General features: G+C 43.0%; 1 protein-coding gene and 2 long non-coding RNA genes across 24 annotated transcripts in view; 1 reads left to right on the top strand and 2 right to left on the bottom strand.

The window, feature by feature from the left end:
• Positions 1–1,231, bottom strand: part of LOC137853540 (uncharacterized) — a 30,312-nt gene extending 29,081 nt beyond the window's left edge. For all 5 annotated transcript variants that reach the window (XR_011094560.1, XR_011094556.1, XR_011094557.1 and 2 more), the window contains exon 1: positions 66–1,231. This is a non-coding gene — a long non-coding RNA (uncharacterized lncRNA). The remainder of the gene's footprint in view (positions 1–65) is intronic.
• Positions 1–25,757, top strand: part of ESRRG (estrogen related receptor gamma) — a 405,024-nt gene that overhangs the window by 2,878 nt on the left and 376,389 nt on the right. For 4 of the 18 annotated variants that reach the window (XM_068676002.1, XM_068675997.1, XM_068676008.1 and 1 more), the window contains exon 1: positions 25,355–25,493. The exons of 7 other annotated variants lie outside the window; for them this stretch is intronic. Coding sequence is in view for 1 of the 11 variants with exons in the window: in XM_068675988.1 (XP_068532089.1) it covers positions 25,396–25,493 (98 nt within the window). In the remaining 10 variants the exon portion in view is untranslated. Of the gene's footprint in view, positions 1–16,609; positions 16,757–25,246; positions 25,494–25,757 lie in introns of those variants that run through there. 7 more of the 18 variants (XM_068676005.1, XM_068676000.1, XM_068675990.1 and 4 more) reach the window with 4 other exon arrangements.
• Positions 11,639–16,421, bottom strand: LOC137853541 (uncharacterized). The gene is made up of 2 exons (XR_011094561.1): positions 16,285–16,421; positions 11,639–16,059 (listed from the first exon to the last, which is right to left on the bottom strand). It is a non-coding gene; the product is annotated as an uncharacterized lncRNA (long non-coding RNA).

Here is a 25,757-nt window from a genome sequence, read left to right as displayed (position 1 = left end):
AAGTTTCTCAGGTGAAGCTCGGATTCCCTTTGGTTATTACTCAAAGGAAGAACCACGTCAATTACCTCTTTTCTTTGGAAATGCCTGCCCGAGAAAATAATGAAAATTCCCCGTGCCCGTGCGCGGGGCAGCTGCAGGTTGGCCGCTGCTGTTGCCCCGGCAGCCCCGGCAGCGAGCTGAGCGCCGCAGCCTCCCCGAGCAGCCTCTGCCTCCGCCCGCGCCTTTTGCTGCGCTCGGGAGCAAAATCCCCGTCGTCCAGGGATAAATAAATCGCTTTCGAAGAGCAATGGGGCATTTGCAGCAAGCGTCATATGAAAAATAAAAATACAATACAATACAATACAATAATAGCACACCCTGGTCAGAGGACGGGAACCTCGCAGCAACAGGTTACCAGGGGCACCTGCCGCTTCTCCAGGGTGTTCGAGTGCTAAAGCCAGGGAGGGAGTTTTACAGCAGGAATCACGCTCGGGGCCGGGGAGAGAGGGGGGCATCCACCAAACCGTGCTTGGCGACACTTCAGCGAGAGTTTTAGGTTGCTTTGAGGCCAGCAGGAGCTCTGCGGCGGGGCGCTAAGGGTACCTTGCCTCGTCCTCCCTCTCGCCGCCTTCCTGGGGTCCCTCAGAGCCCCCAGAGCCGCCGCCGGGGCCGTGCTGCTGTCCGGGGGTCGGCGGAGCGGTACGCCTGCTTTTTAGGGGAAGAGTTTCCGCTCTGGGGTCAGCCCGAGCCCTGCTTTCCCCTCCCGGTTGGACTCTTTGTTCTTTGGCCCTTTGTCCTCTCGCTCCTCGGCTTTGCCCGAAGTTTCCAGAGGGCGGGCGGGAGGTGCGGGATGAAAAGTTGCAGAAATCCCCGGAATTAAATTCGCCGGGGCAGCGACAGCAGGCAGGGCTCCTCTCCGGGGGGCTACGTCCCCGAGCGATGTCGCTTTGTGTCACCCGGCCGCGGGACGGGTTCGCGGGAGCCGGCGGCGATGCCGGTGCCGGGGGGAGCCGCGGGGGCTCCATGGGGTGCGGCGCCGCCCCGCGCAGCCGCCGGACCCCTCGGGGCCGCGGGGAACCCCCGGCCCTGCGGCCGGCACCGGGGCGTGCGGACCCTTCTGGTGCACAGGGGCAGAGACGGTCCGGGAACAGACCGCGCTGAGACGGGGCGGGAGGTGACGGCGACGGAGGATTTCTGGACGTCGGGCTTTACGGGACGCGTGCTCGTTTGTTTGAGTTGCACAAAGCCAGGAGGCGTTTGGCCTAATCGCCGGCTTTTCGGCGTGCTTCCTGGTTGCTTGACAGGACTGTGGCAAAATGCTGTCACAAGTTGAACAAGTTGGCGCTTACCTTCAGAGCAGACGAAATATCCTCACGAAGCAGCACAGCAGCTTAAAGGACAACCTCAGCGTTGTTAGTGGGAGATCATATAGTATTTCTTGGTGTCGTTAATAAAAGGAAAGCCTTCTCGTTCAATACAGTATGGTGTAGCTTTGTCCTACCTTTACAAACACAATTAAATGCTAGAGAAGTAAAAGCTTATTTTTCCTTTCAGTAAGAAATCACCCATAACTTTGCAAATATGAATTATCCCCCATTATGTGAAAGTAGCAAAACACTTCAGTGAGGTGCGTTTGGTATCAGGACAGCTGATGAGAAATGAAGTTTTCATATGGTGCACTGGACCAGGTCACAACAGGTTGCTGACAAAGCCAGGCTTGAGTCCTGAACTCTGGCAGACTTCTTTAGCAGCACTGCCACGCTCCCATTTTTGTAACCAGTGACATAAGGGATGAACATAGCACTCTGGAATTCGCTGAAAGACGATTTAATGTAATTCTCTCTCTCTCTCTTTTTTTTTTTTTAATCAAGAGATGCCGCAAATGTTTATATCAGCATAATGTAAATTTGTTATTTTTATAAACGTAGACATCCTGTATTCTTTTTTTTTTTTTTTATAGAGAATATATTCACAGTACTTCTGTATTAAATAAAAAAGGCTAAGATTGTTTATCATAGTGAGCCAAATTTCCAAAATTTGCATAGGATTTTTTTTTTTTTTTGTAATAGCAGACAAAACATGTTGAGAAATGAGGTGAGAAAAGTTTGAGGTAGACTAAATAAATATTTTAGATCTGGATTTTTAAATGTACATATGCTAGTAGAGATCATACCATCCTTCTGACACATGTTAAACCCTAGGATCAGTTCTTTAATGAAATGGCTTTTGATGTGAGGTGGTATGAGGCCTGTTCTGGCTTTGCTTTTTCCTCATGCTGAGGGGATATAAGTCTTGGAACCTCACACCTGGAAAATCCAGATATTGGTATTTCAAGTTGGAAACTCGAAACCAGAAACTGTCCTTGAAAACTCTGACCTTTATTATTTCAGGCCGTGGTTCACAGTTGAATGTAATGATCAGTCACTAGCAAAGTAGAAAAAGATGCAGGCATTGTATCGGATGCTTTGATGATAGCTCAATTTTCTAGCTGAGTGTGTCTTCACACACAAGTCGACTAGTTTATTGCTTAAATCCAGAGGCTGGCCACATTACTCACTATTCTGTTTATATCCCAATGCTCATAATGTGTTGTTGCAATATCCAGGCAAAATGTTCAATGCCATTTACAACAAGGAATCTGCCTTGAGCAATACTATAATCAGTAATAGCTAGCGTTACCAAGAGGAACAGTTTCTGGAAATGAATTATCACCACATGAGTTAACAAAGGTACGTCTGTAATTTTGTTCAGAACTAAATAAAACTAGACATCTAAGAAAGAGAATACAAATTTAATTGGAAAAAATGGATCTTACAGAATGCTGTGTTTAATCAATAGCAGTTGCTCTGCCTTTCGGTAATGAAGACGATTAGAGGGCCATCGCTTCTTTCCAGACTGTTGTTTGAATAGAGGGGTTCTGCAGAATGAGAAAAATAAATTTCTGTCTCAGAAGAATCCACTGAAGAAAGGGTGGTTACACTTATTCACATACTGATTAATATTCCCCTTTTTAATGGTTTTCACTGATGTACATAGATTTTCTTTTAATAGATGAGGAATTTATGTATATTGAAACCAACACTCTCTGATGCTTCCCTTGAAATCTCTTCCATCAAGCATAGGTTCCCAAATATTGTGCAGTATTTCAGAAGACAAATACATAAGGATGTTTTAGGATTTTGTTGTCTTGTGTTTTGGAGCAGGGGACAAAGCTACTTAGTTGTTCACTACACTACTAAGTTGTTTAAATGAGATGTCAAGCCAGACCTTTTACCTTGGAATTTTTATCACCTTTGCCTGTCAATAAATACTTGAGGCAAATAAGGAAAATTAAATTGCTTCCCTTTTTATTTCACTTGCACTTCCTATTATATATTGTATCTGAAGAGCATGAGTGAAGAAGCATATGACATAAAACAGGAGAAAATACAAAATGAATACTGTTTTAAAATAGATACCTCTAGGTATAGGTGTGAATGCATGAAGATTCATTTAAACAATTCTTAAATGGAAAAGCCCTAAGTTGACAAGAAAGGTAAATAGCATGTCATAGGCACTTAGTAGATGATGTCATGCTAACTTTAGGAAAATGTATAGCAGCGGTCCCCTTGACATCCCTGCAGAAAATTAGATCCTGACAGAAAGGAAGGGAGAGCATTTAATTATAAGAATCATTTTGAGAATGGAGGGTTACAACTTTAATGTTGTATTTCTTTTATTAGTTTATCTCAGTCTTTACTAAATGAAAGTGTGGTGTTTGTTTTTTGTTTTTTGTTTTTTTTTTTTTTTCCTTTAAATGCCCATGTTTTACTCTATCATTATATATTTAATAGAACTAAAAAAGAAAAGGCTTCAGAATAATGCAAATCTCAAGCTTTCAGGTATTGCAAAGGCCTTCTGCTCTTCCTACATGTGTAAAATTACTAGCCATGGTAAAAGTGGTAGATATTGGCTGAGATTCAATAGATGAATAAATATCAACTTAGATTTTTCTTTTTACTGTTATGTATGGGGAGAGCTGGAGCTCTTTGCATTATGCAAGTATAAGAGTATGCTTAGGATGTCAACTGAATGCAGTAAATACTTTTGCAACAAATGCTGGTGGTAATGATGTTTCCATCTAAGTATTTAATGTTTCAAATTTTGTCTGACTTTTAATAGAGTAGTAATAACAAACTTAGAAATGAGTTCCTAGTATTTATATTTTATCAAAAAATCTTATTCAAACTACAAAAAGTGTTTCTCTGTATTTTTTTAGTGACTCACAACCTTAAGATGCAGTAATGGCATCACAAACTCCCTTTCTTAAAATACTTATGCAAGAATAGTACATTATTGCCTATGCACATTTTTTCAGCACGTACATCAGTAATGTACAAATGGATCTAGCTTTAAGCACAGAGAGGAGAAAAGATAACTCTATATAAATTCATTTTAAGTAACTGATTAAGTTTAAAGGCTTATTTTTGTTTCCGTTGCAGTTAATATGAAAACTTGTGACTTTGAATAGCTTCCTCTTACTATTTGGATTCTGGAAATGCTCAGAATTCCTACCCAGGGTTTTGGTTTTGTTGTGCAGAAATACATAACAGTAACACCATCTCTCCATTGAAATCTATGATTACAGGGGCCATAATTTTTCATGTACTTGTATTTACTATTTTTAGATTTTGTGCCTTGTAGTAAGAAGCTTGCCCTCCTCTCTCAATCTCCTTCCTCCTCATTGCCATAGAAATAGTTGTCATGTATGTGAGTAGGATATTTGGTGTTTAACTGTTTCAAGATTTCATGCAAATATAAGATAAAAATTATTATTATTATTATTAATTTTTAACTTGTATCAAATACAACAATCCCCTGGCTGGGGAAGCTGCCAGTGAAATGGCATAAAGTTTAACTCCCATTAATGATGACTAATAAAATGGATGAGGAACTTACACATTTTCTTTCAGTTAGGAAAATATTAGAGTAGATGAGAAGGAAAAAAAAAAACTGAACTCAGTACTTCTTTGCATATACTTGTCAGTCTACACTTTCTGAACAAATTATATCATTATTTAACATTTTTACTTTTTTTATTATTATTATTTGTATTTTTTTTTTCTCAAGATAAAAGAGTAAGTCATCTAAAGTTTGCCTGAAATTTAAAATAAAAAATGTAGGTCTTTAAACAAGGAATGAGAATAGTGCAACCCTCTGAATTACAAATTATGAAATCTTGTTTCTGTTTTGAGCCTGGATTTTCTCTGAAGAATTTTCTTCCCATCACCCCCTTATTCATCTTGTATATTTGAAAAATGTTGAAAGAGGTAGGTATTTTGGTAGGCTACAGCATAGTGACTCCTCAGTGCTCGAAAGATACCTGGAGCTCTGCATGCATTATCTTTGAATTAGTAGAAAGTGTTAAATATTAGTAGGAAGATAAAATCTTTTACATAAGGCAAAACTAGTGTAATCCAGTTATGGTTTTCACTGATACGTGGAAACTGAAAGATTTTGTAGCTGCACATGTACATACACTGCTACTTCTGGGATAGATGGTGACGGAAAATATTCCAGGAAAAATAGAAACAAATGGAGCTTATACCTCTGACTTGGATGATACAAACTCAGTGGACAAATTGCTACTTTTTTTTTTTTTTTTTTTTTTTTTTTTCTAATCTGTTATAGTATCTATCTAAAGGAATAAGTGATATATATATATGTGTGTATATATATGTTTCACAGCTAGGGAAGAAATTACTCAAGGAGAAAATCTTACTTTAAAGGAAGTGTCACATAAAAGAGGAACTCTATGGGTCCTAATTTGTTTGTCTTGGTAGAATGAAGAAATTTTTGAAATCCCAGCACCCCAGCTTCCTCAAGAACAACTTGGTATCTGTAAGGTAGGATCACCAGTCATAGGCCCATATAAGTGACAATGACCACTGTCAGTTGCCGACTGAATTATTTCTCAGTTCATTCATCCATTATCTAGCAAATAAAGTGTCGTCAATCCTTTTAGAGAAGGAACATACAATAGAAAAATATTTAAATGTTGTCGCTTGATTTTTTTTTGTAGCAAAGAATATTTAAAAAAGAAATACTCAGAGTAGGGGAAAAGAGACAGTTGAGGGACTGTGGTGGGACTGGCACAGATCCTTCCTGAACCAGTAGAAGATACAGACCAAATTGTTCGTCACTGGCATGCTAACATCCTGAGATTCATAGTGAAGTTTCATTTGATCTGAAAGTTTGGTACTGCATCCATTGTAATCACTGAGGTTTGTGTTCCGCAGCCTAGAACTCTTGCCACTATGTCTAATTTTTACAAATGTTTTATTTTGACATAATAGTTTAAAACATTTAGAAAAAACAGACATGCAAAACCTGTGAGTGATTATGCTATTGACATTTAAAGAGTAAATATCATCTATTAAATTCATATGTGGGAACTAAGAGACAGAGGGAGACAAGACTCCCTAAAGCCCAAGATACCCAAAATACGTGCATGATTGACTTAGGACTACAAAGCAGGTTGCATACACCTGCTACACCTGTGATGTGGCCTCATCAAGCATATACATCTTATGATACCTTCACAAACTACTAAAGCCTAGCTCCAGCTTTTTCCTCAACAATTTTGTGACACTCTTTCACCTAGTGGCAATGTTTCTTTCTTAAATCTCTATAAACCTTGTACCTATGTGAGGGTGAGAAGAGCTGTTTGTCCTTCCAGTACCCAAAAAATGAAGTACCCTTTATTCCTTGATGGCTAACTCACGTATTTTCAGGCAGAAATACCTGAAATTAGTTGGAATTGCTTTTACATAGCAATTTGTTGCACAGAGGCTGCATGGAGCAAAACCAGCATCTGATGTTGTACATTCTCTGTAGCAGCAGATGAAAGAGGAAAAATTGAGACAAAATGGAAAATAGTGAAGGGTCACTTTTGTTGGGCTTGCACAGAAAGAGATGTCTCAAGAAACAATGTGTACTTGTGGAATAGAAGGAATCTGTTTTCTGGATGCTAAACCTGGGTGGTATACTGACATTTAGTAACTTAGGAATGCAATATCCTACCTGCACAGGTAGGAATGTAGCACAACAGTTGTCTAACAACTGGAAATCAATACTATGGTAAATACCAATCTCTTAAGAAGAGACATTATTGTTACAAAAGAGGCAAAAAAAAAAAAAATGTTTTGGGCAAAATTCTGTATCCGTTTGTGCATCTAGCTGTGTCACAACAAAACAGCAGGCATGGAAGCTGCTTCCCCCTCCCTTTGCTCTCCAGCCTCCTGAGCCGCCTGCTGCTTCAGTGACATTTCTTTTACTTATAGTGAGCATAATGGATGCAGGGGCTTGGTACTGGGATCAGTGAATTTCTCAGGATGGCTTCAGAAAGACTTGGATCAGATGTTCATGAGCTAGTGGTTCTATTTCTTAGCAGAAGTACGGTAGCAAAATATTACAGTGAAGTTTCCTAACTAGTAAAGCTGCTCTAATGAGTTGTACTATAGTATACAACAGTGCAGTGAAAAAAAAGGAAAAAAAAAAGTTGTACACAAAATTATCCTTGTTGAAAAGAGTGAATAGAGAAAATATAGGATAGAACAAAACTCCCTGTAGCTTATATAAAGTAATTTAGGAAAAGCGGTTTGATATCAGTTACTAATATCAGGCTCCACAAGGTTTCTTCAGTCCTCCTGTAAATAAAATGAGGACAAGTTTCAGTCCAAGTGAGCTTCAGGATCATGTCCAGTACTGATATTTTATGCACACTTTGTTTTGTGCTGGTGTACACAGGCGCTAACAGACTTCACATCAGGCTGAAAGCGTTCAGCCAAAGAAGAGGTGCAGTTAGTTAGCTCTCTCATCTGCAGAACATAGGGGAAAGGCAAATGGCGATATCGAGGTGTTTGCGAGGGAGGTATTTCTCTAAGCGAGTTACTCCATGCTTTGCCTTGCAGAAGCTGATCTCAAGGTTTGTAGCCAGGCTTGCAAATATGCAAGGGAGGCAGAGCCCCTGCCTGAGCGCCACACAGTCCTTCCTGAGCCTTTCTCTGCAATTAGGCAGTGCCAGGTGGCTATGTCTGCCCTTTATTCTTGTCTTTCTTTCTCCTTTTAATTGTGGCTGGAGCTGCAATCTGAGCAGAGTGACATGGGGAAGGCCTGATCCCTATTCTGACCTGTTGAAGACTGTGATTATCTAGCTAAAAAAGCTAGAATGGACAGTATGCAGCGGGTCTCCTTGTTTGGTGGAAATGGTTGAAACTCTGCCACCTAACTACCAGCAAAACACTGGTGCTATTTTGAAGCACCTTTTATTTTCTATTTAATTAGAAAGATTTGGGGACTACCTTTTTTATTCCTTCCAGAATTTTCTAATTGACAAAAATAAGACCTAAAAACATATATATCCCTGCATTACCAAATCTATGTAAAAACAAAAAACAAAACCTGATAGATTTAATATATTTTAGATAGCTTAAGCGGTACATACTGTCTTACATATGACAAGGTTTCTTAAGCTTTATAAATTTTGTTTGTAAGCTATTAATGAAAGTGCTTCAGTAATGCAATGCAAACATCATAGCTAGAATGGAAATAAACATCTTATTTTCTTGGCAAAATTATCATTGTCCTGTGCAGAGGAAAACCCTCTGTAGTTGTCTTTGTTGCCACCACTGCTGCACTTTCTCCCCAGGATAGCCCGTTGTTTGCTGCATTCCCTCAGCAAGCTTTTTTGTAGGGCTTTTGGATGCTGGAACTTCATCTGATTAAATGCCTTGTACAGCACCTAACAAAATTAACTTCTTACCCTGAACAATGCTACCATGCTATAAATACCTAATAAGAAAAGGGCTCTCGTAGTGTCAACCTGGAGTACTCACCCAAAGTTTTGTAGAAATTTTTCTGTATTGGCACTGAGGCGATGCAGTCGGGCTTAAGCACAACAGCTCTCTCACCTTGCCTTTTGTGGCATGAGAGAAGGACACAATGGTTTTGGACTTATTTCTGCAAAATTTGAGCACTCGTAATTCCTGCTTACATCAGCAGGAGAGGAGAGCACGCAGCTCCTGGCACTAATTTCTGCCCTGCCCAGAAATTAACTTCAAGAGCCTCAAAATTGTCATTAAAATTCAATTGTTTCCCTTCACATTTACACATCCGCCCCTGGAAAAACAGCTATTGTGTAACTTCTGCCCCTCTCCCTGGAGGTGTTACCAGGAGGTTAATTCACAACGGGGATGGGAAGGTTGTATCACAAAATGTTGACTGAAAAGACAGAGGCAAGAAAATGAGCTTACCTTCAACCCCTCTGGCTCCAACACTGAACTATGTAATAATGTGAGTGTAGGATTTCACTGCTAGATTTTCACATTGGTTCTGCTCCTGTCTTGGCTACCATGCAAATATTTATTACTTTTTATTTTATTGCTGTTGCTTTATGACATGACCACTTGACCACTATATCATGAAAAGAATGCAACAATGCAACTTTTTTTTTTTTTTTTCAATTTTTTATTTGATTAGATGTTGTAGATTTTCTTGGTTAATAGGTCCCTAGCTAGTATAAACTGGTATGACTCCACTGATTTCACTAGAGCTACATCAGCTTTCACCAGCTGCGTGCCTACTTTGTAGTATGTGGCTCTGACCAGCTAATTACTTTACCATAACACAGTATTCATATAGAGTCATGGAATTTAAGGTTCTGACTGGTGTTAGGTAATTAAATGTAAATAAGTGTATTAGTCTTTAGAGTACAATCTTTTTCATTTTTCTCACCGTTTTCTGTCACAAAAAAAAAAAAAAAAAAAAAAAAAAAAAAAAAAAAATTAAAACTGGTGTCCTCTCCTTCCCACTGGTCTCTTGGCTGCCTGCTAGGAGCCTGCAGGTGTAAAACGAAGGATGGGTTCGGTATCAGCACATTTCACTTACGGCACTAGAAATGAGCATCTTTAATGCACCAAATGAGCCAAATGACAGGGGAATGCTTCCAGACGGCATTCCAGGGCTGTGAAGGCAACCCAGGGACCTGTGGTCCAACAGGCTTTGTAACGCTGAACCATGCTGAGAAAGGCCTTCCTGCACGCTTCTGTATACCATTTTTTACCTACATCTGTCAGATCTTTGAAAGCACAGCTTTTTGTTTTGCCTGAGGATGTACTTAAGCATTCTGAAAAGACAGAAGACTTGCTGAACTTTGAAGGCTAGGGACTGTAAATGGGTGGCTAGCAGGGTCAAGATGGAGCTGAAGTACTTCAGACCAAAATTATTCAAGGTCCAGTATTGACATGATCATCTTCTGACTTAACATAACAGGTGCCTCCTCTACATGAAGTCCTGCAGTCTTAGGGAAAACTTAGTTCATACAGTGTTGGGTTTCCATAATGAAGCATCACAGGTGCTTTCTTCTTAACTGCAACAGTATCAGTCCCTCTGTCTTTATATAAAACATAGCAATTAAAGAAATCAAGTTCAGGGATGAAGGGTTTCATGTTCCCTCTTCCAGTCTATAAACTATTCTATGTGTAGGCTTCTTCCGCTCGTCCTTTTGAAGCTCCACCATCAGCGTTTAAGGTTATTCAGGCCAAAGAAAGGGAGCAGCAGGGAGCATGACTGCAGCCTGCTGTGACAACACTGAATTATGTGGGGTAATCCTGGATCTCTGGCTTCCAGGACTTCTTTAGCATTCATACATTGAGAATAAAACACATTAATGGGCTTTTGAGAATTCCTGAGATATGACCTGGATCATAGATAGAGCCTAACTGCCATTAAACATAATACCTTCTTGGCAGCCATTCCTCCCATGCATCCTCTGCCTTTAAGATCTATTTTGGAGAGGCAAGAGGCATTTTGGAAATCTTGTAATCAGCTCCTGTCTACAAAGGAATCAGGCCCACTGCAGGCTGTTTTATCCTGTGCTTAGCATCTTGTATGTATGGCATCTGAAAGGGGAAGAGGGCTCAAACACCATTTGTACTTTAAATAATTGTGTCAGTGGTTACACAGTCCATAATGCTTGTATTTTCACAAAATGCAGTGTTTGTGACTAACTTCTAGAGAGCAGAAATGAGATACAGTTCTAGTATTGGTTCAGACTGTACCACAGCCCATCTGTCAAGGGCATCAGGAAAGGTGCCAGTGAGCATCATACAATTTGTCTGCTACATATATAGAGTATCAGCACTTGCTCGTGGCACTTTGGCAACTTCTATCTATGTCAAGCAAGACAAAGTCTGATTCCTTTACTCCTTAATACAGTTGGTTCAAGTTTCTCCAACACTTGGCTCAAATCTTGTTAGAAGTCAGGCTGCAAAAGTCAGGAGGTGAACTTTCTTATTCCGCGAGAACTTGGATCCAACATTAGGTGAGGGCTCCACCCTGATCCTGATCTCTGATAAATATACTTTTCAACGTTGCGTTACTGCTAGTGTGAGAGCCAAATGTCTACACTGATATTTATGTTCAGCCAAATGGAAGCTCTTTTTTTTTTTTTTTTTCCTGATTTATAAGTATGTTATGTTTCACAGACATGAGTAACCCATGTGGGATATCTTTCCCACAGAGTAAAACCAATGTAAATTCACATGACTCAGGGATTTGTTTCAATGCTCGTGTATAAACTCTCATTAGAAATGATTACGCTTAAAGATCAAAAGAAAAGTACACTCGCTTGTATTAATGTTTAATGCATAATTCACATTGTTAGAACAAAAAACAAAACAGTCAGTGGTTGTTATGACAAATATTAAACATTGGCACTACTAACCAATTCCCAGAGAGGATCCTTCATTTCACGACACTGGCTGTGTGCTGAGATTTCCTCCTGCATCTATTACGCCATTGTCTCCGAGACCTCTGCATTTTAAAGACCTCTTCCTTCCCTACAGGGATCAGCAATCCCCCTGTACTAGCATGGGTAGGGCAGACCTGAGACACCCTCTCACTGCAGGTACCTCCCATTTCTGGAGAGCTCTCAGTGGCAGCAGTGTAAAATAATCTAATCCAGTTGTTGACACAAGTGTGATTTTAGATATGGCATGTTCCCGTATGGTCCAAAGCTCTCCTGGCCTTCAATCTCAGCCTACTTTCAGCCTTACTATCAATACTAGGCCCATATTCGCTGTTACTCAACACAACAGGATTAGAGCTTGATTTTTACCTTCCTTGTTCAATGCTTTCTTTCTTACCACAGAGCTTCATACTTAAATAAGCAGGCTAAGCATGAGGGGGGCATATGTGAAATCCATTCCCTGTATCCTTCAACCAATACCAGCACAGTGGAGCAAAACCATGCTCATAATCACAAATTGAGCTTAAGAAGAATCACATTTGCAGAATCAATGCCTGTTACATGGAGTAGCAGGGCTGCTCAATGTATATATAGGAAGATCCATGGGTACCCTCTGCCTTCCCACACCTTACAGTCTTACACAAAGTAATTTTTTTCCACATATCTTCATATCATTTATTGACTTTTTCTATGCCAGTGTTTAAATTTGTAACACCTAGCTTTCGTATTTATGCTTCTCTTTGAGACTTTGCTGTTTTACTAGCTGACCTTATAACCTTACATCACTTTTTTCACATCTATTTTTGTTTGTGGTTTTGTTTGTTTTTTCTTTTTTCATCAAAAAAAAAAAAAAAGTTTGATATGTAGGAGCCTTAATTCAAGTCAAAGAGTCACCGATCTTCCAAGGAAGGTCTGTGGCACAGAATGACATTTGAAGAGCTTTCTGCTTGACGTGAAGGTGCAAAAAAATTTCCCTTTCTCATTATCGTTTTGGTAATTTTCCTGTACACCAGTAGTGACACAATACACCTGATTCAGTCCTCCTGTACCCACCCATTCAGAGCAAGTAACTGCCTGAGACTGAGGTAGGCTCTTCCTGAATCAGGTCTCTAAACAAACTGCGAAATTAGCTTCCTGTTCCTGAGGTGCCTCCTGAGAGCCCCATTGTTCTGCAAGCCATCCTGTGCAAGTTTGCGAGGTTCCTCATGCAGGAACTAGTATTGTTGCATTATAAAGGGTGCTTCACGTAGACACTACTGCTTTGAATGGCATGTAGTCAAAGTACAAGCAGATCATGGCTGTTTAAGAGGACATAGCAGACCTTTGGGTTTTGTTTTCCTTTTGTTAACAACCTACTCAAAAAAATTATGATCAAGAACCCGGTATTTTCTCCAGTAGAGAGCTGACTGTCTGTTCCAACACAGCTGAGAATGTACTCAGAGTACGCATTGTTTATTTTTTTTGGTGGTGGTGTGGGTTGTGTTTTTTTTGAAGTGCACATGGAATTGCTGTCCTTGACTTGATCATAAGTGCATAGCCGTTGTGAGGTTTCTGTTAAGAAAGAAAAACCTGTAATGAATTAAATATGCCTCACAAGGAAAGAAGTAGGTCAAATGTTGAGCTAAATTAACCTTATGTTATATAGAAAAACTACATACATTGTGTTGCTTTCACGTGTGCAACTTTGGACTTGTCTACACACAAAGTTATTCCAAAACACTTACTAGCTACTCTGCAATAATTACTCTCGACTAAAACCATGTGTGGACAAATTTTATGCCAGCGTAAGAATTCACTTTCTTGAATTCTCTTTATCCACTTTAGAAGTGGATTAAGTGAAACCAGGAAACAGCTCTGTCATTCCAGAATGAATGAGGCACCTGGGCACAGTTCTGCTTTACATTCAGACTCTACCTTAATCCAGCACAATTTTGCTGGGCTGAGAGGCTCTTAAGATATATCTACATAGCAAATGAACTTGTGATTATAGACATACCAAGCTTTCTTTTACTCTCGCTGGCGTGAGTAACAGCAGTAATGAAAGATGGTGGCAGACACTTCAGTGTAGCCTATTAACTGGAGCATACACGCAGGAAGCCTTCTGGTTGTGAACAACCTATGCTGAAATCCACCTCATCACGCCCTCACTTCAGATACTACGCACGTCCCTGTACTAATGCTGGGGTGGGAATGCCTCTCTACATCTCTGGTGTGTACACGCACCAAAAATTGCATATGCGATAGGACTGTGCAGCTGAGCTAAATGGAAAACAGGTGAATCTAACTTCAGAGGTTAATCACATTGGAGGAGACGCATGGCTCACACATTTTTAATATACACACCTTTGACAACCAAATAAAGTGTCAGATGTGCGACTACATAGGCCAAATTAAATATGCTGCAGACAAGCACAGCTCTGTTGATTTCATTGGGGCTGAATTTGGCTCCATAGGCAAGTTCTTGCTTATTTGACTAATACTTGTTTTGTTGCCTATCTGCTCATTTCTTGTAATGAAATTAATGCACTTTAATATTCCTTTCAGTGCATTCCAAAAATGGCAATTTGATTAACTAATTCCCTTTTAAAAGTGTAACAATCACAAGTAAAATCTCCCTGTTATGAGAGGTATGGAACAACTGCAAATGGCATCTTGGGTAGCTCTGCCATAACCTTCATCTTTTTTAAACAAATTGCCCACATCAATCAGCAGAGCCTCATTTAAAAATGAATGGTAAAATACAGACAACAACCGGCGCTTTTCAAGTCTACCAAAAATGTACAGGTAATGTACCCTCTGCTCTGCTGTTGAGACAGTATACTTAAGACAAAAATTTAGTCTAAATGCTGCTCAAAACAATTTCAAAACAGAAACATTAGACAAACTAGTCTTTATAGCCAAGCCAGAAAGCACCTCGAGCAGCTTGGGTTAAAAATAAAAAGTACTTTCAATTTCACTCTCCTTAAAATGGTGCTTGAACTCCCTAATATTCTGAGAAGGACTTTTTACTTTTTTTTTTTTTTTTTTCTTTCCCCAGTTAAAAGGCAGTCTTTTTCCAGTGGAAACAGACTATCTCAACGTTTAAAATAACAGCTGCTCCAGAGTACTGAGTCTGGCAACAGAAAAGGTTTATACATTTATGCTAGCTTCTCCCTGACTTTATCCTCTTAAAAAAAAAAATGGAAGTGCGAAACCTGATTAGTAACAATATTAAACAAAGGCAATCTTCCCTTTTATTGTATTTAAATTAGGAAAATGAAAGTGTTAATGCTAATATTAAATATGAACAGATGTATCTGCAAAAATAATTTAGTTTCAGCCCTGTTTTGTGCTCCTTTGTGAACTCCATGGTGCTAGCTAAGTGTATATTGCAAGTCCTTGTTAAAACAGGTGGCAAGAAATGCAGCATGGCATGGAGAAACTTGACTTTGGGCTCTCCTGAGCGCCCTGTGGTCAGCGTGCAGATGCAGTTTGGGATATTAAAAGTGTGTGTACGTAACAACTTAGCTTTAGCTGAAAAGGCCCACAAGTCTGCGCCACCATGGATACCTAGGAGTGAGGCCTAGCTCTGAAAATAGGCAAGTATGAGCACAGGAGTAAATCCACACATCTTAAGCTCCTGAATTCACATATACTTACAGGATTTCCCTCAAAGGAGTCCAAAACCCAAGGGAAGATATCCAAGCATGTTGCCAGCCCCTGCCCCTGCTCGTAACTATGCCCTGGGCACGCAGGTGCCACCATGCCGGTGGCAGCAGGCCTTATCTCCCTGCGTGGTGGCATGGGACGCTTTGGGACACGGCTGCACCCCAGCAGCAGCGCGTGAGGGTGGGCTGCACACCCCCAGCTCAGCCTGACACCATCTCACCAGCGACCTTCATGCCCTGGCCCACAAGGAGCATGACTGGAGCATGCATCCACCCGCGTACCACACCAGCCGATGCCGTGGGGGCTCGATGTGGATTTGGGGGGCCCGGACCTCATTTGCAGTGCCTTCGGGGTGCTTTATTTTTTGCCCTAATTCCATTCCCCTCCCCGCACGGACATGGCGGGCTGGCAGCATGTGCGTGGCAGCGTGTCACCGGCCGTGCTGTCCCGTCTGAGCCCATCTGTGCTGCTGGAGGGTGGCAGCCCCGCCACCCTTATTTCGGTGGTTGTGGTTTTTTGCTTTTTTTTTTTTTCTTCCCCCACCACCACCCCCCCCTTTTTTTTTTTTTTTTGCGTGTGTGCTTTATTTCTCCAGGTGGGACGTGGCGGTGCCCAGCGAGGCTGGCCTGGCGCTGATCGTCACCCTGAAGGTAAAATGAAAGACAAAAAGATGAACGCATGCCTGCTCCCCCGCGCCCGCCACCATCGCGGGCCGGCAGCCCCCGCCGCGCGCCGGATTTCCTGCCTCGGCTTTTTTTTTTTTTTTTTTTTTTTCTCCCTATCGTTTCGCCGAAAAGATTTAAAAAATATTTAAAAAAAAAAATAATAATAAAAAAAAAATACCCGCATGCAGAGAAACGTGCACGTACCCGGCAAACGAGCCCGAGCAAAAAACCCCGGCCGCTTCCCCCTTCTCCTGCCAAGTTATCATTGAGAAAACAGCCAGGCGGAGTGACGTCCCGGGTCAGGCCGAGTGCGGAGCGGCGCTACCAAGGCGGCAGGGAGGCCCGGAGCCGCCAGCGGGGCCGGGGCCGCGGGGCCGGGGCCTCCGCCGCCCGCCCGCCGCCGCCCTCCGCCCGCCGGGGCCGCCCCCGCCGGGGCCGCCCGCCCCGCGCCCCCCTCGCCCCCCGCCGCGGCTCCCCGCGGCCCGAGCCCGCCGGCGGCTCCCCCCTCGGCGGCGGAGGTCGCGGGAGCCCGGCTGGAGGAGGCGTGTGTAAAGATTTTGCAATGTCCCTGCATGGTGTTGTAGACTTTGCGAGCAAAGAAACCGGCTTCGGCTTCTTTGAAAGCCCCGGCGACTCACCTGACTAGCCTGCCTGCCTGCGGTGCCGAGCGGACCAGGTAACGCCGGGACCCCCCTCCCCCGGCCGCTGACATTGCGGCGGGGGCGGCGGGCGGCGGCCGGCAGCGCAACCCCCCCCCTCCAAAAAAAAAAAAAAAAAAAAAGAAAAAAAAGAAAAAAAAAATCCCAAGCCTTAGGGGGCTAGCAGCGGCTCCCCCCAAAAAACCCAAACCGTGGGCACTGCACTTGCCCCGAGTCCCCCCCCTCCCCAAAAAGCCGCCCCCCCAAGCCCGCAGCCTCCCGTGGTGTTGGTCTCTCGGGCAACGATTGAAAATTATTGGGGTGCGGGGGGTGAATTTTATGCTTTATGATTATTATTAGGGCATTTATTCCCCGCCCTTCCTGCCGACCCCGCAGGTCTCGCCCCCCTCCGTCCCCCCCCCCCCTCCCGGCCGGGAGCGCCGGGGAAGTGAGGAGGCGAAAGGGAGCCCAGAGTTTGGGGCCGGGGTCCCGGGGTGGCGGCGGGCTTCAACTTTAACCCGGGGGGGCTGGCCCCGGCCCCGGCCCCCTGCCCGACCTCCCCCGGTCGCCCCGTCCTCGGGGGGGGGGCTGCGGCGGGGCGAAGTGCGGCAAGTCGGTGGGTTTGGAGGGGCTGAGCCCGGCCCAGGGGGTCTCTGCCCCCCAAATGCCAGCACCCCTCCGCAGGCCCTCGGAGGTGTTTTATTTATTTATTTATTTTTTTTGGGGGGGAGGCGCTGGGTCCGCGTGCTGGCCGCGAGAACCGGGGACAGGGCTGGGGAGCGGGGGGCGAGCAGAAAGGAGCCGGGCAGCGGGGACGGCAGGTGGGTGGCAGCGTGGGCAGGGCTCGCCTTTCCCTCCCGCAGCCCCCCCGGGCCGGCCTGCAGCGGGGGGGCTCCAGGGCTGGCAGCCGAGCGCAGCCCCGCAGGCAGGGAGCTGACCCCACGCCTCACACCGCCGGCCGGGAGGGAAACCCGAGCGTCCTCTGCAGAAAACCACCCAAGTTTGCAGCGTTTAGGAGCAGCCCTCTCTTAAATGCGAAGTGCAAAACTTATCCGATGCGGTTTTTTTATTTTTTTTCCTCCTCCCCCCTTCCCAGTTTTATTCCAGAGCACAAAATGTTCCCGTGTAGCACACATGCAGTCAGTCGCTGCTAGGATGGGAGTAGTTTCCAATCTAACCTACATTAGCTTATACATGGTGCGCGGGTTGCGTTTGCTCTGCAAATATGCCAGGGCTGAGAATGACGAAATGACTCATATGGTTGTGTTCCTCCTTGCCTCGAGAGTATCAAGGTGGCCCTTGTTCTGCGTGCTGGGGGGCTGGGGAGGGGAGGGGGCGGTTAATGCCTCCGCTGGAATCTGGCAGGTCTCCTTTTAGAGGACTTTCCAGTTTAAAATGTGCCAGGGGCAGAAGAAGGTAAACATGACATTCAGCGTGCTCATTATCAAAATAAGGAAAAACAAATCGATTGCATTAACTGTGTGTGCAGTATCACGGTTATTCCATAGTATTCCCCCTCCCACCCCCCTCCCCGAAATTAAAAGGTTGCCACTGGAGTGCTGTGTCCCTATCTCCAACCTAGCACCACTTATTACTGCAACGGCATTTCAATATTAAGTGATCTTGGAGATATTTCATCTTTCATTTTGAATCCTGAATTTGAATCAGCATTAGAATGTCAGGGCTGCAAGATAAGGTATAACAAACTAAGTAGACAGCTGAAGGGCTGCCGGTGAAGGTGCTGCTGAGAAGGATATCTTGGGCCGTTCGCAGTAACCTTGTTTACAGGGACGATTCAATTGCAACCTGAATTTCAGAGAGAGCCTGCCTGGACTAATGCCTGTGTGTTTGAAACTGATCACGAGTGTCTTGCACTGTAAACCCTCTCTCTGCCTGCATCGTGTACTCACTGAAACTTTTCTGGAAGGTTATTATGATTTTCTGATATGAAAATTAAGATGTTTTCCTAACAGGAACACTGCTCTTTGAACTGGTGTACATTAGCAACAAAGTATTCCCGAGGTTTGATTATTTATTTATTTATTTATTTTGCCTCTGATGTGTTGGGATCAGTAGTTACACCGGTCGTTTTCACTTTACGCATAAGGCTTTGATTTAGTATATTTAAGTCTCAGCGGTTTTGAACGTATTTTTCAGCACACAAAGTCAGTTCAAGTCAGCATGTGAAAAGATGCACGTTGTAATGAGGAACAACTCTGTCGTGGTCTGCTCAATTTTTGTTTTCTTTTCTTAATGCTGTTCCAGGAAAATCACGTGCATTCAGAGAGTGGGTGCTAAATGCCAGCAGCCACATTAATGAAGAAAAAATGCTGTCGAAATACTTTGGAATAATAAATAGGATATGTAATGGTCAACCACAAGATAAAAATTTTACACAGTGTTTTTATGGCTCTAAATTGGCTGCATTGTAAACCAAGCTTACTACTCTATTAAGTCATCATACTTTTCAATTATTTAAGATTTCTAGCCAAGCTATCTAATATCGTCTTCATTGTGCATATCAGAAAATTATATATAAGGTTGTAATTCCTTGTTGTTAGTCTGTGAGGGCTTTGTTGCGGATCGGGGTTTAATTTTGACTTATCAGGACAAATATTACAAAGCATGCACGCAGGAAAATGATATGGAAATAGCCCCAGTCCTACGGAATGGGGATAGTTACAGCACTGAAATGTACCTAATACAATTTGAGATCCACTCACTAAGAAACCTTGACAGTATCTGCCTTCCAGGTACTGTGCATTTGGAAATACTATATCTCCATTTAAATGCAGATCTTCAGTTTTCTCCAGGGGGCAGTTGGCGAATCTTTCGATTGAACCACTAGTACTAGAAAAACTAACTGCAGATTTACCCATGAACAAGAGACCCTTTCAAGTCTGCCTGTTTGAAATAATGATTTTAAAATTTCCTAATATTGCAATTTTAGATTGATTTTAAATGCCTTTTCAGAAGTCACACAAAAGGAATGCTGTCTTTTCTCCAAGTAGCACAATGTTTGCACACTTATTTAGCAGCCTAAAGAGAGATAACATTACAAGCAAGTGCTTTGTTTTTGCATGGCTATTGTGTATGCATGTGAGTTTTGTCAAATGGACAGAGCAGTCTTGCTTTGATTTTGACCTAGATTCATCCCGATTCTTCCTATACAGCTAGTACCTGCTTATTTCCTGCTGTGAAAATAGGAGAACAACTGTTGATGCTATCTGGCAGGGGCTGCGTGGGCAATGGACACTCTACACTGGTGCTACGGTTAGAAGGGGGTGCAAGCAAATACTCCCTCTCATGTGATTTTTCATTCTTTTAGAGTCTGATTCAAAGGAAGACAGAAAAAAAAATTGGGTGTAGTGAGTTTTTTTCTCTTTCCATGTTGAGCAAGCACATTTTGCATACTTGCACTGGTGAACAGGGCCAGGTTTTATTTAAAACAAGTCTTAGGTCCATTTTATTCTATAGTCACTCGAACCTCAGTGCCAGCAGGTGTCAGCCGTCCTTTGAGGGGCTTGTCCTACCCAGTCCAATATCCGTACTGTTTGCTAGGTATCTGGTTGGCAGTGTAGCCCAACCCCAGGACGTGGGGAATGGGAACTACCTCTTGGAGTGAAGGCAGAACAAATGGCCTGCTGCAGGGGAGATAAAGGATCCTGGCCTTTTCCTGACCAGTACCAGGTGCTGCATGCATTCATTGCTCTCTCTCGTCCTGAGCATCTCTCAGGATTCTGCCCCTGTCCCTGTGCCAAGCTGCAGAGATAGCACCCATATTATGCTCACCTGTTAATGGCATATAACCCATTGGCTTCAGTACCCTGGAGAAATCACTCACTTCAGCCTCTGCGTGGATTTCGGGCAGATCTGGAAAGTTGAAGCTCATGTGCATTAATGGCAGAGGTCCCATTCAGCTTAATTGATGGTGCTATCAACATCTGCAGGTTTGCATTTCTGGTGGAAGCCACAATGGGATGGACTTCTTAAATGAGCGTTTTGCATACTGAGGTTGAAAGGAAAGTTGAGCCTGATACATTAACATTCTGTCCGTATCGGTCTTTTGACATCAGTTGAATTTCTGCAAATGGGCAGAAGTAGGCATGAGAAGGAGATTAGGAGACGAGCTCTTCACAGGCACATGCTTTTTGTTGGCATACCGATCAGTGAAGATGCTTCTTTGCTGAAAACCGTGTTCTAAGTCAAGTCTCGGCATGCACAAACCTGCACATGCATATACAAGCTGAGCAGGGCCTATCCTGTGTAACACAATTTTTGCCTTTAATATCTGAGTAAGATCTCATATTGTAACTCAACCATTAGGGGAAAAGAAAATGGAACTTTTCTCAAACAGCTTTTCTGTTGGGGAATCTAGTGGCAGTTGCTTTGAAGCATGTGTAATTGATTATCATACATTTATTTTAAAAAGGAGACATAACAAGGAATCTAACATGATGTTTTGGAATATATCTTCTCCCCACAATGTTCTTGAGGGAAATGTAAGGTTGCAGGCATCATTTCATGCCCTGTATGTTTTTGAACATAAATCAAAGAAATTGTTGGAGAGTTATAGATGTTCATAGCAACTGTAGCTATAATAAACACATGCAGTATATATTTTCCAAGCTATTTTGTATGGGTGAAAAGCTGAAGCTGGCGTTTTGTACGAACAATTCAACTTAATCACTGAAAATTTATTTCCTAGTTAGCGTGGATTACCAGTGTAGCATGAAGTCGTACACCTTGGCTTAAGTACATCTGGTTGTGAAGCCTTGGTTAAAACTGGGAAAGGATTTAAATTGGATCTAGACACCTTGAATGAATTATTTCAGATGTCACATTTATTGTGATGCCTCCATGGCAATATTTACATCTATATTATCACTTATATTGGTTTCAAAATATGCTGGATGCTTTAGGGAGCAAATAAAAGACAAGAACAGTATGAACACCCCCCCCCACTACACACACACACACACACACACACACACACACACACACACAATTTTAATTGCACACATAGTACAAAATATGACTATAGTAAATAAAACAGGAAGGAGAATCCTGACTGATCAGGTGGTGCAGAGCTGCAGGTTTGAACAGCACAGAGCTTAGGCATACAAGTCTCTGGGTGATTGCATTAGTTTTGTTTTAAAGTCTTAATAGATGAACAGGGACAAGTGACTTTTGTGGAGGAATTTCCATGAGAGGAGGATAGAGACTTGAGTGAGGATGAGGGAAGTGTTCCTTTCACCGACAAGGATCCAAACGTATTAAACTGCTAGAAAGAAAATCCAGTAGTTGCGGTTAATGTGTATATGGACAGCCTGGGGATAGGACACATTCAGGATCTGTGCAGAAATTAGATAGGGTCTGGATGAACCAAGTTTGGGACTTGATGTTCAAGCAAAGTGCTGAGCCTCTGAATAAAAGAGGTAGGGCTGTTTCATGGGGTCTGGTCTTCCAAGCACTTTCAGGTGTAGCCCTCACTACTCTGTGTATTCCTATTTCAGTCACAGATGGATAATTAAAAATAGTATTGCTGCTGAAAATTCGGAGACTAAGTAAAAGATCTGACTTTTAAAAGTGTCATGGTGTGTCTGTTGGACTGGTGTTTTATTGTGGTTACTTTCAGTAATTCCTTTTTTATTGCAATAGCCAGAAATCCCTTTTTAAAAGAGAAAGGTGATATATTATTGCTCAGCTCCTGGAAACAGGGTTTTAAAATACGCAACAACTGAGAATTTGCACCATTTGTTTGTAGTATTAGTCTTCAAAGACATCCTCAGCAGGCAGTCATTTAACTTTAGGACCTGTCTGAATTAAATAAGAGAGCTTTGTAGATGGTCGCGGCTGATGGAAGTAAGGAAGGCCTGGCCTGGCCCACCTCTGGCACCAGTACCACCCTGGAGGAGCATGGGGTTGGTTTTCTAGTTGGTTTCTATCCTTGACCCTGGACACGGATGGAGGAGAGCTGGAGGCATACAGCCTCTGACACCGAGTATGCTCATAACTGGCTTCCCCTTCTTCATTTCTCTCCTAACTCTTCCTCCCCATCCTCTCCAAACATTTTTTGTGGTCTTTCCTTAACAGCTGGGCAGTCTTGTGCTGTCCTTTGCAGGCTGGAAAATGGACCTTGGGTTGTGACTGCACTCCTTGCCTTATACCGCTCTGTGAAAACAAAACTCGGCGAGAAAGCCAGAAAGGGGTTAATAAGGAAAAACAGAAGGTTGCAGATTGAGGTATAGTTGGAAAGGCTGGGAGAATAAATACTTTTGCAAATCCCGTGTCCCATGTGGTTGGGATCAGTGTGCATTTTTAAAGAAGAGTTGAAGGAGCAGTGTTAATGGATCCATAGTTGTGATGGATGTGACACAATTGTGTAGGAGATTTAAGGAGACGCAGAATCTGTCCCTGAGAGGACATCCTCCAGCCTTGACAGGTTCTAGTTTGGTGGGGGTAGGGCTGCTGCATAGGGCTGGATTACTCTCCTTGTGCAGAATTTGGAAGATCCAGACTGTCCGTCTACACGTGGGTATTTAGGGGCTCTTGGTGAGGAAACTTCATTCACTGAAATTCCTCCCTCCACTGGGGTTTTACTGCTTGTCTTAAAAAAGTGTCTTGAATTCCACCTGCCAAAAAGAGCTTGTTTTACTTTGTGCTGAATTTCTAACAGGAAAAAAAAAAAAAAAAACCTTTCCTGCCGAATTACGGCCAAATGAGACCAGGTGGACAAAGGTTGAGAGCAAAGTATGTAAAGCCTGGGCAGCAGGTTGGGTACTGGAGCACAGAGAGCAGGTTGTCCAAGGTCACTGCTGCTCTTATGGCACAGCTCGGAGCTGGACTCAGGAGCTCAGGTTTTAGTCCATTACCTCTCTCCAACATGCAATCCCTGTCCCACAACTTGAGCAACGGAGGCAGAGAAACCTTGCTTTTGCAATGTGCATACATTTAATGGCTCTGGTTTCAGCATGGAGAGGAAAGGCGAAGTGTTGAAGGTTACACAGCCAGTCAGTGGCAGAGGCTGAAAAGGACCCAACTCCACCTCCGGGGTGGCAGTTCCCTTGCTTGCCCTGTCTCTCCAGGGTGAAGATGCATGTTTCTTGTCAGTACTTTCTTAATCCAAGGACATGAACTATGAGTACCCCTGAAAATTGGGGCAGAACCCCTCATACTTGTTTGTGCGAGTGTGCGTGCGTGTGCAACGTGCGTGCTCAGACATTGTGCGTGAACAGGTTCTCAATTATTTTCCTGTTTGAATCACTGAGCCTGCTGTCTTGATGTACTGTCAGTTTTGCTTTCTGCCCTTTGGAATAAAGTTCAAAATATTAAAGAAATAACACACGATATATTAGGAGCTAGAATAGTCATAGCGCCCAAGGGGAAAAGAGGGTGGTGAATAATCTGTCTTAAAAATACCCAGAAAAAAAAACCTTAGCTACTCCTAACCGAACTGTGTGGTGGTGCACTTGTAAAGGGCACTCCTCTGAATTCTGTTTCTTAGGGTTGCTGGTTGTCCTGTGGGGAGAAGTAAGTCCCTCCTGGAAAGCAGCATGCAAGCTCTTTGGTCACGCTGTGGACACGGGTGCGGGGGACGTGTGGTCACGTTTATTCTTCTGAGCATTACCCTGGGCTAAGTGCTGAGGCAATTAAATTGGAATTAATTGTTGATAATTATTTAAAATCAAACGTTGCTTCCTGGTTTAGGAGCTGAAGCAGCTCTAAGCAGACGTATTTTTAAATGTCACTTTTCTGGTTTTATTAGTTCACGTGGACACTGGTAAGCGCTGCAGGAACAGCCCCAGGTTCTGCCCACCTGTCCTCAGTGCTGGGGTGCTGAGCTGTGGGCAGGGGTGGTGCTTGCAGATGCTTGGAGTCACAGTGTGACCTTGGTCAGAATCCCAAACTTTGCCAAATTTGGGCCACGGGGCTCCACAGTTCTGGTCCAACAGGGGACCATGTTAATAGGGTGTAAAAAAAATAAATAATAATAATAATTAAAAAAAGGATATTAAATAGAAGAATCAGCCTCCTCCCTCTCCCCAAATCTGTTAGTTTGTATTCTGTATCACAATAAAAAACAGTTGGGGCACGTGTGACTGATACAGGGCAGGTTTGGGATGAATTTAGGATAAATAAGATGCCCACTGCACTTATTTAACAATTCTAACGCATAAAATGCTTTTGGGCGCAGCTAGCAGCTCCTCATCTGCAATCAGGGCAAAGCAAAAGATACAGTGGCAAATTCTGCAGTTTGTAGTCCTGACACAGGCAAAACCTCCTCTTACAGCAAATGAGACTTTTTTGCTTTTGTTGTGGCAAGCGAGAATTTCAGATCGGAATTAATAGAAATAATAGAGTAAAACTACAGCTTCAGAAGTCCTGCAGGACATGCAGCAAGCCCCAGTGATTCGGACTGGGTGAAGTTGTCAAAGGTTGCTCTGCTCTCCAGAGCCTGGCAATAGCTCCACTGAAATGTGATGCCATTGGTTTTCAGCAAAGGTTTCTTTCTGCAGGGCTGCAAACAGAGATCAGCTGCTACTGTGTATACACAACTAGGGAGCAAATCAACCAGCACATTTAAGCAGCCTTTTTAACCCCGAGACTTTCCAAGATTTCTTCTTCACACAGGAAGTTTCCTTTATATTGTCAGATTTAGCACTTTGCTCATGTAATGAGATCAGAGCTAGGATCACTGCTGCACAGTAGAAAGACTTCCTTAAGACATTTGTCCTTGAAACTGCACCAAACTCTTGGAAGAACCCAGAACCTGTAAGTATGTATGCTATAGGCAGCAATAGCACAGAGCAAAGCTGCAATCAACCATTATACAATATCCGATTAGCAGTGCAGTAGGGTTTTTTTTCAGATGTTATGTTACATTCATTTTCAATTTGTTCTAAGGAAACAAATCAATTCGGGCTTCTGATACAGTGACTTTGCAGTAGATGAGCTAGTAATATGTTTGATTTAACTATTTGTTGCTCTCATGTAGCTTGTGGGACAATTATTGTAGCCATCAAACCGTGGAGAACT

This window comes from Anas acuta, chromosome 3 (genome assembly GCF_963932015.1).
Source record: "Anas acuta chromosome 3, bAnaAcu1.1, whole genome shotgun sequence".
Lineage (NCBI taxonomy): Eukaryota > Metazoa > Chordata > Aves > Anseriformes > Anatidae > Anas > Anas acuta.
The sequence above is the reverse complement of the archived record's forward strand: the minus strand, read 5'-3'. Positions and strand labels throughout refer to the sequence as shown.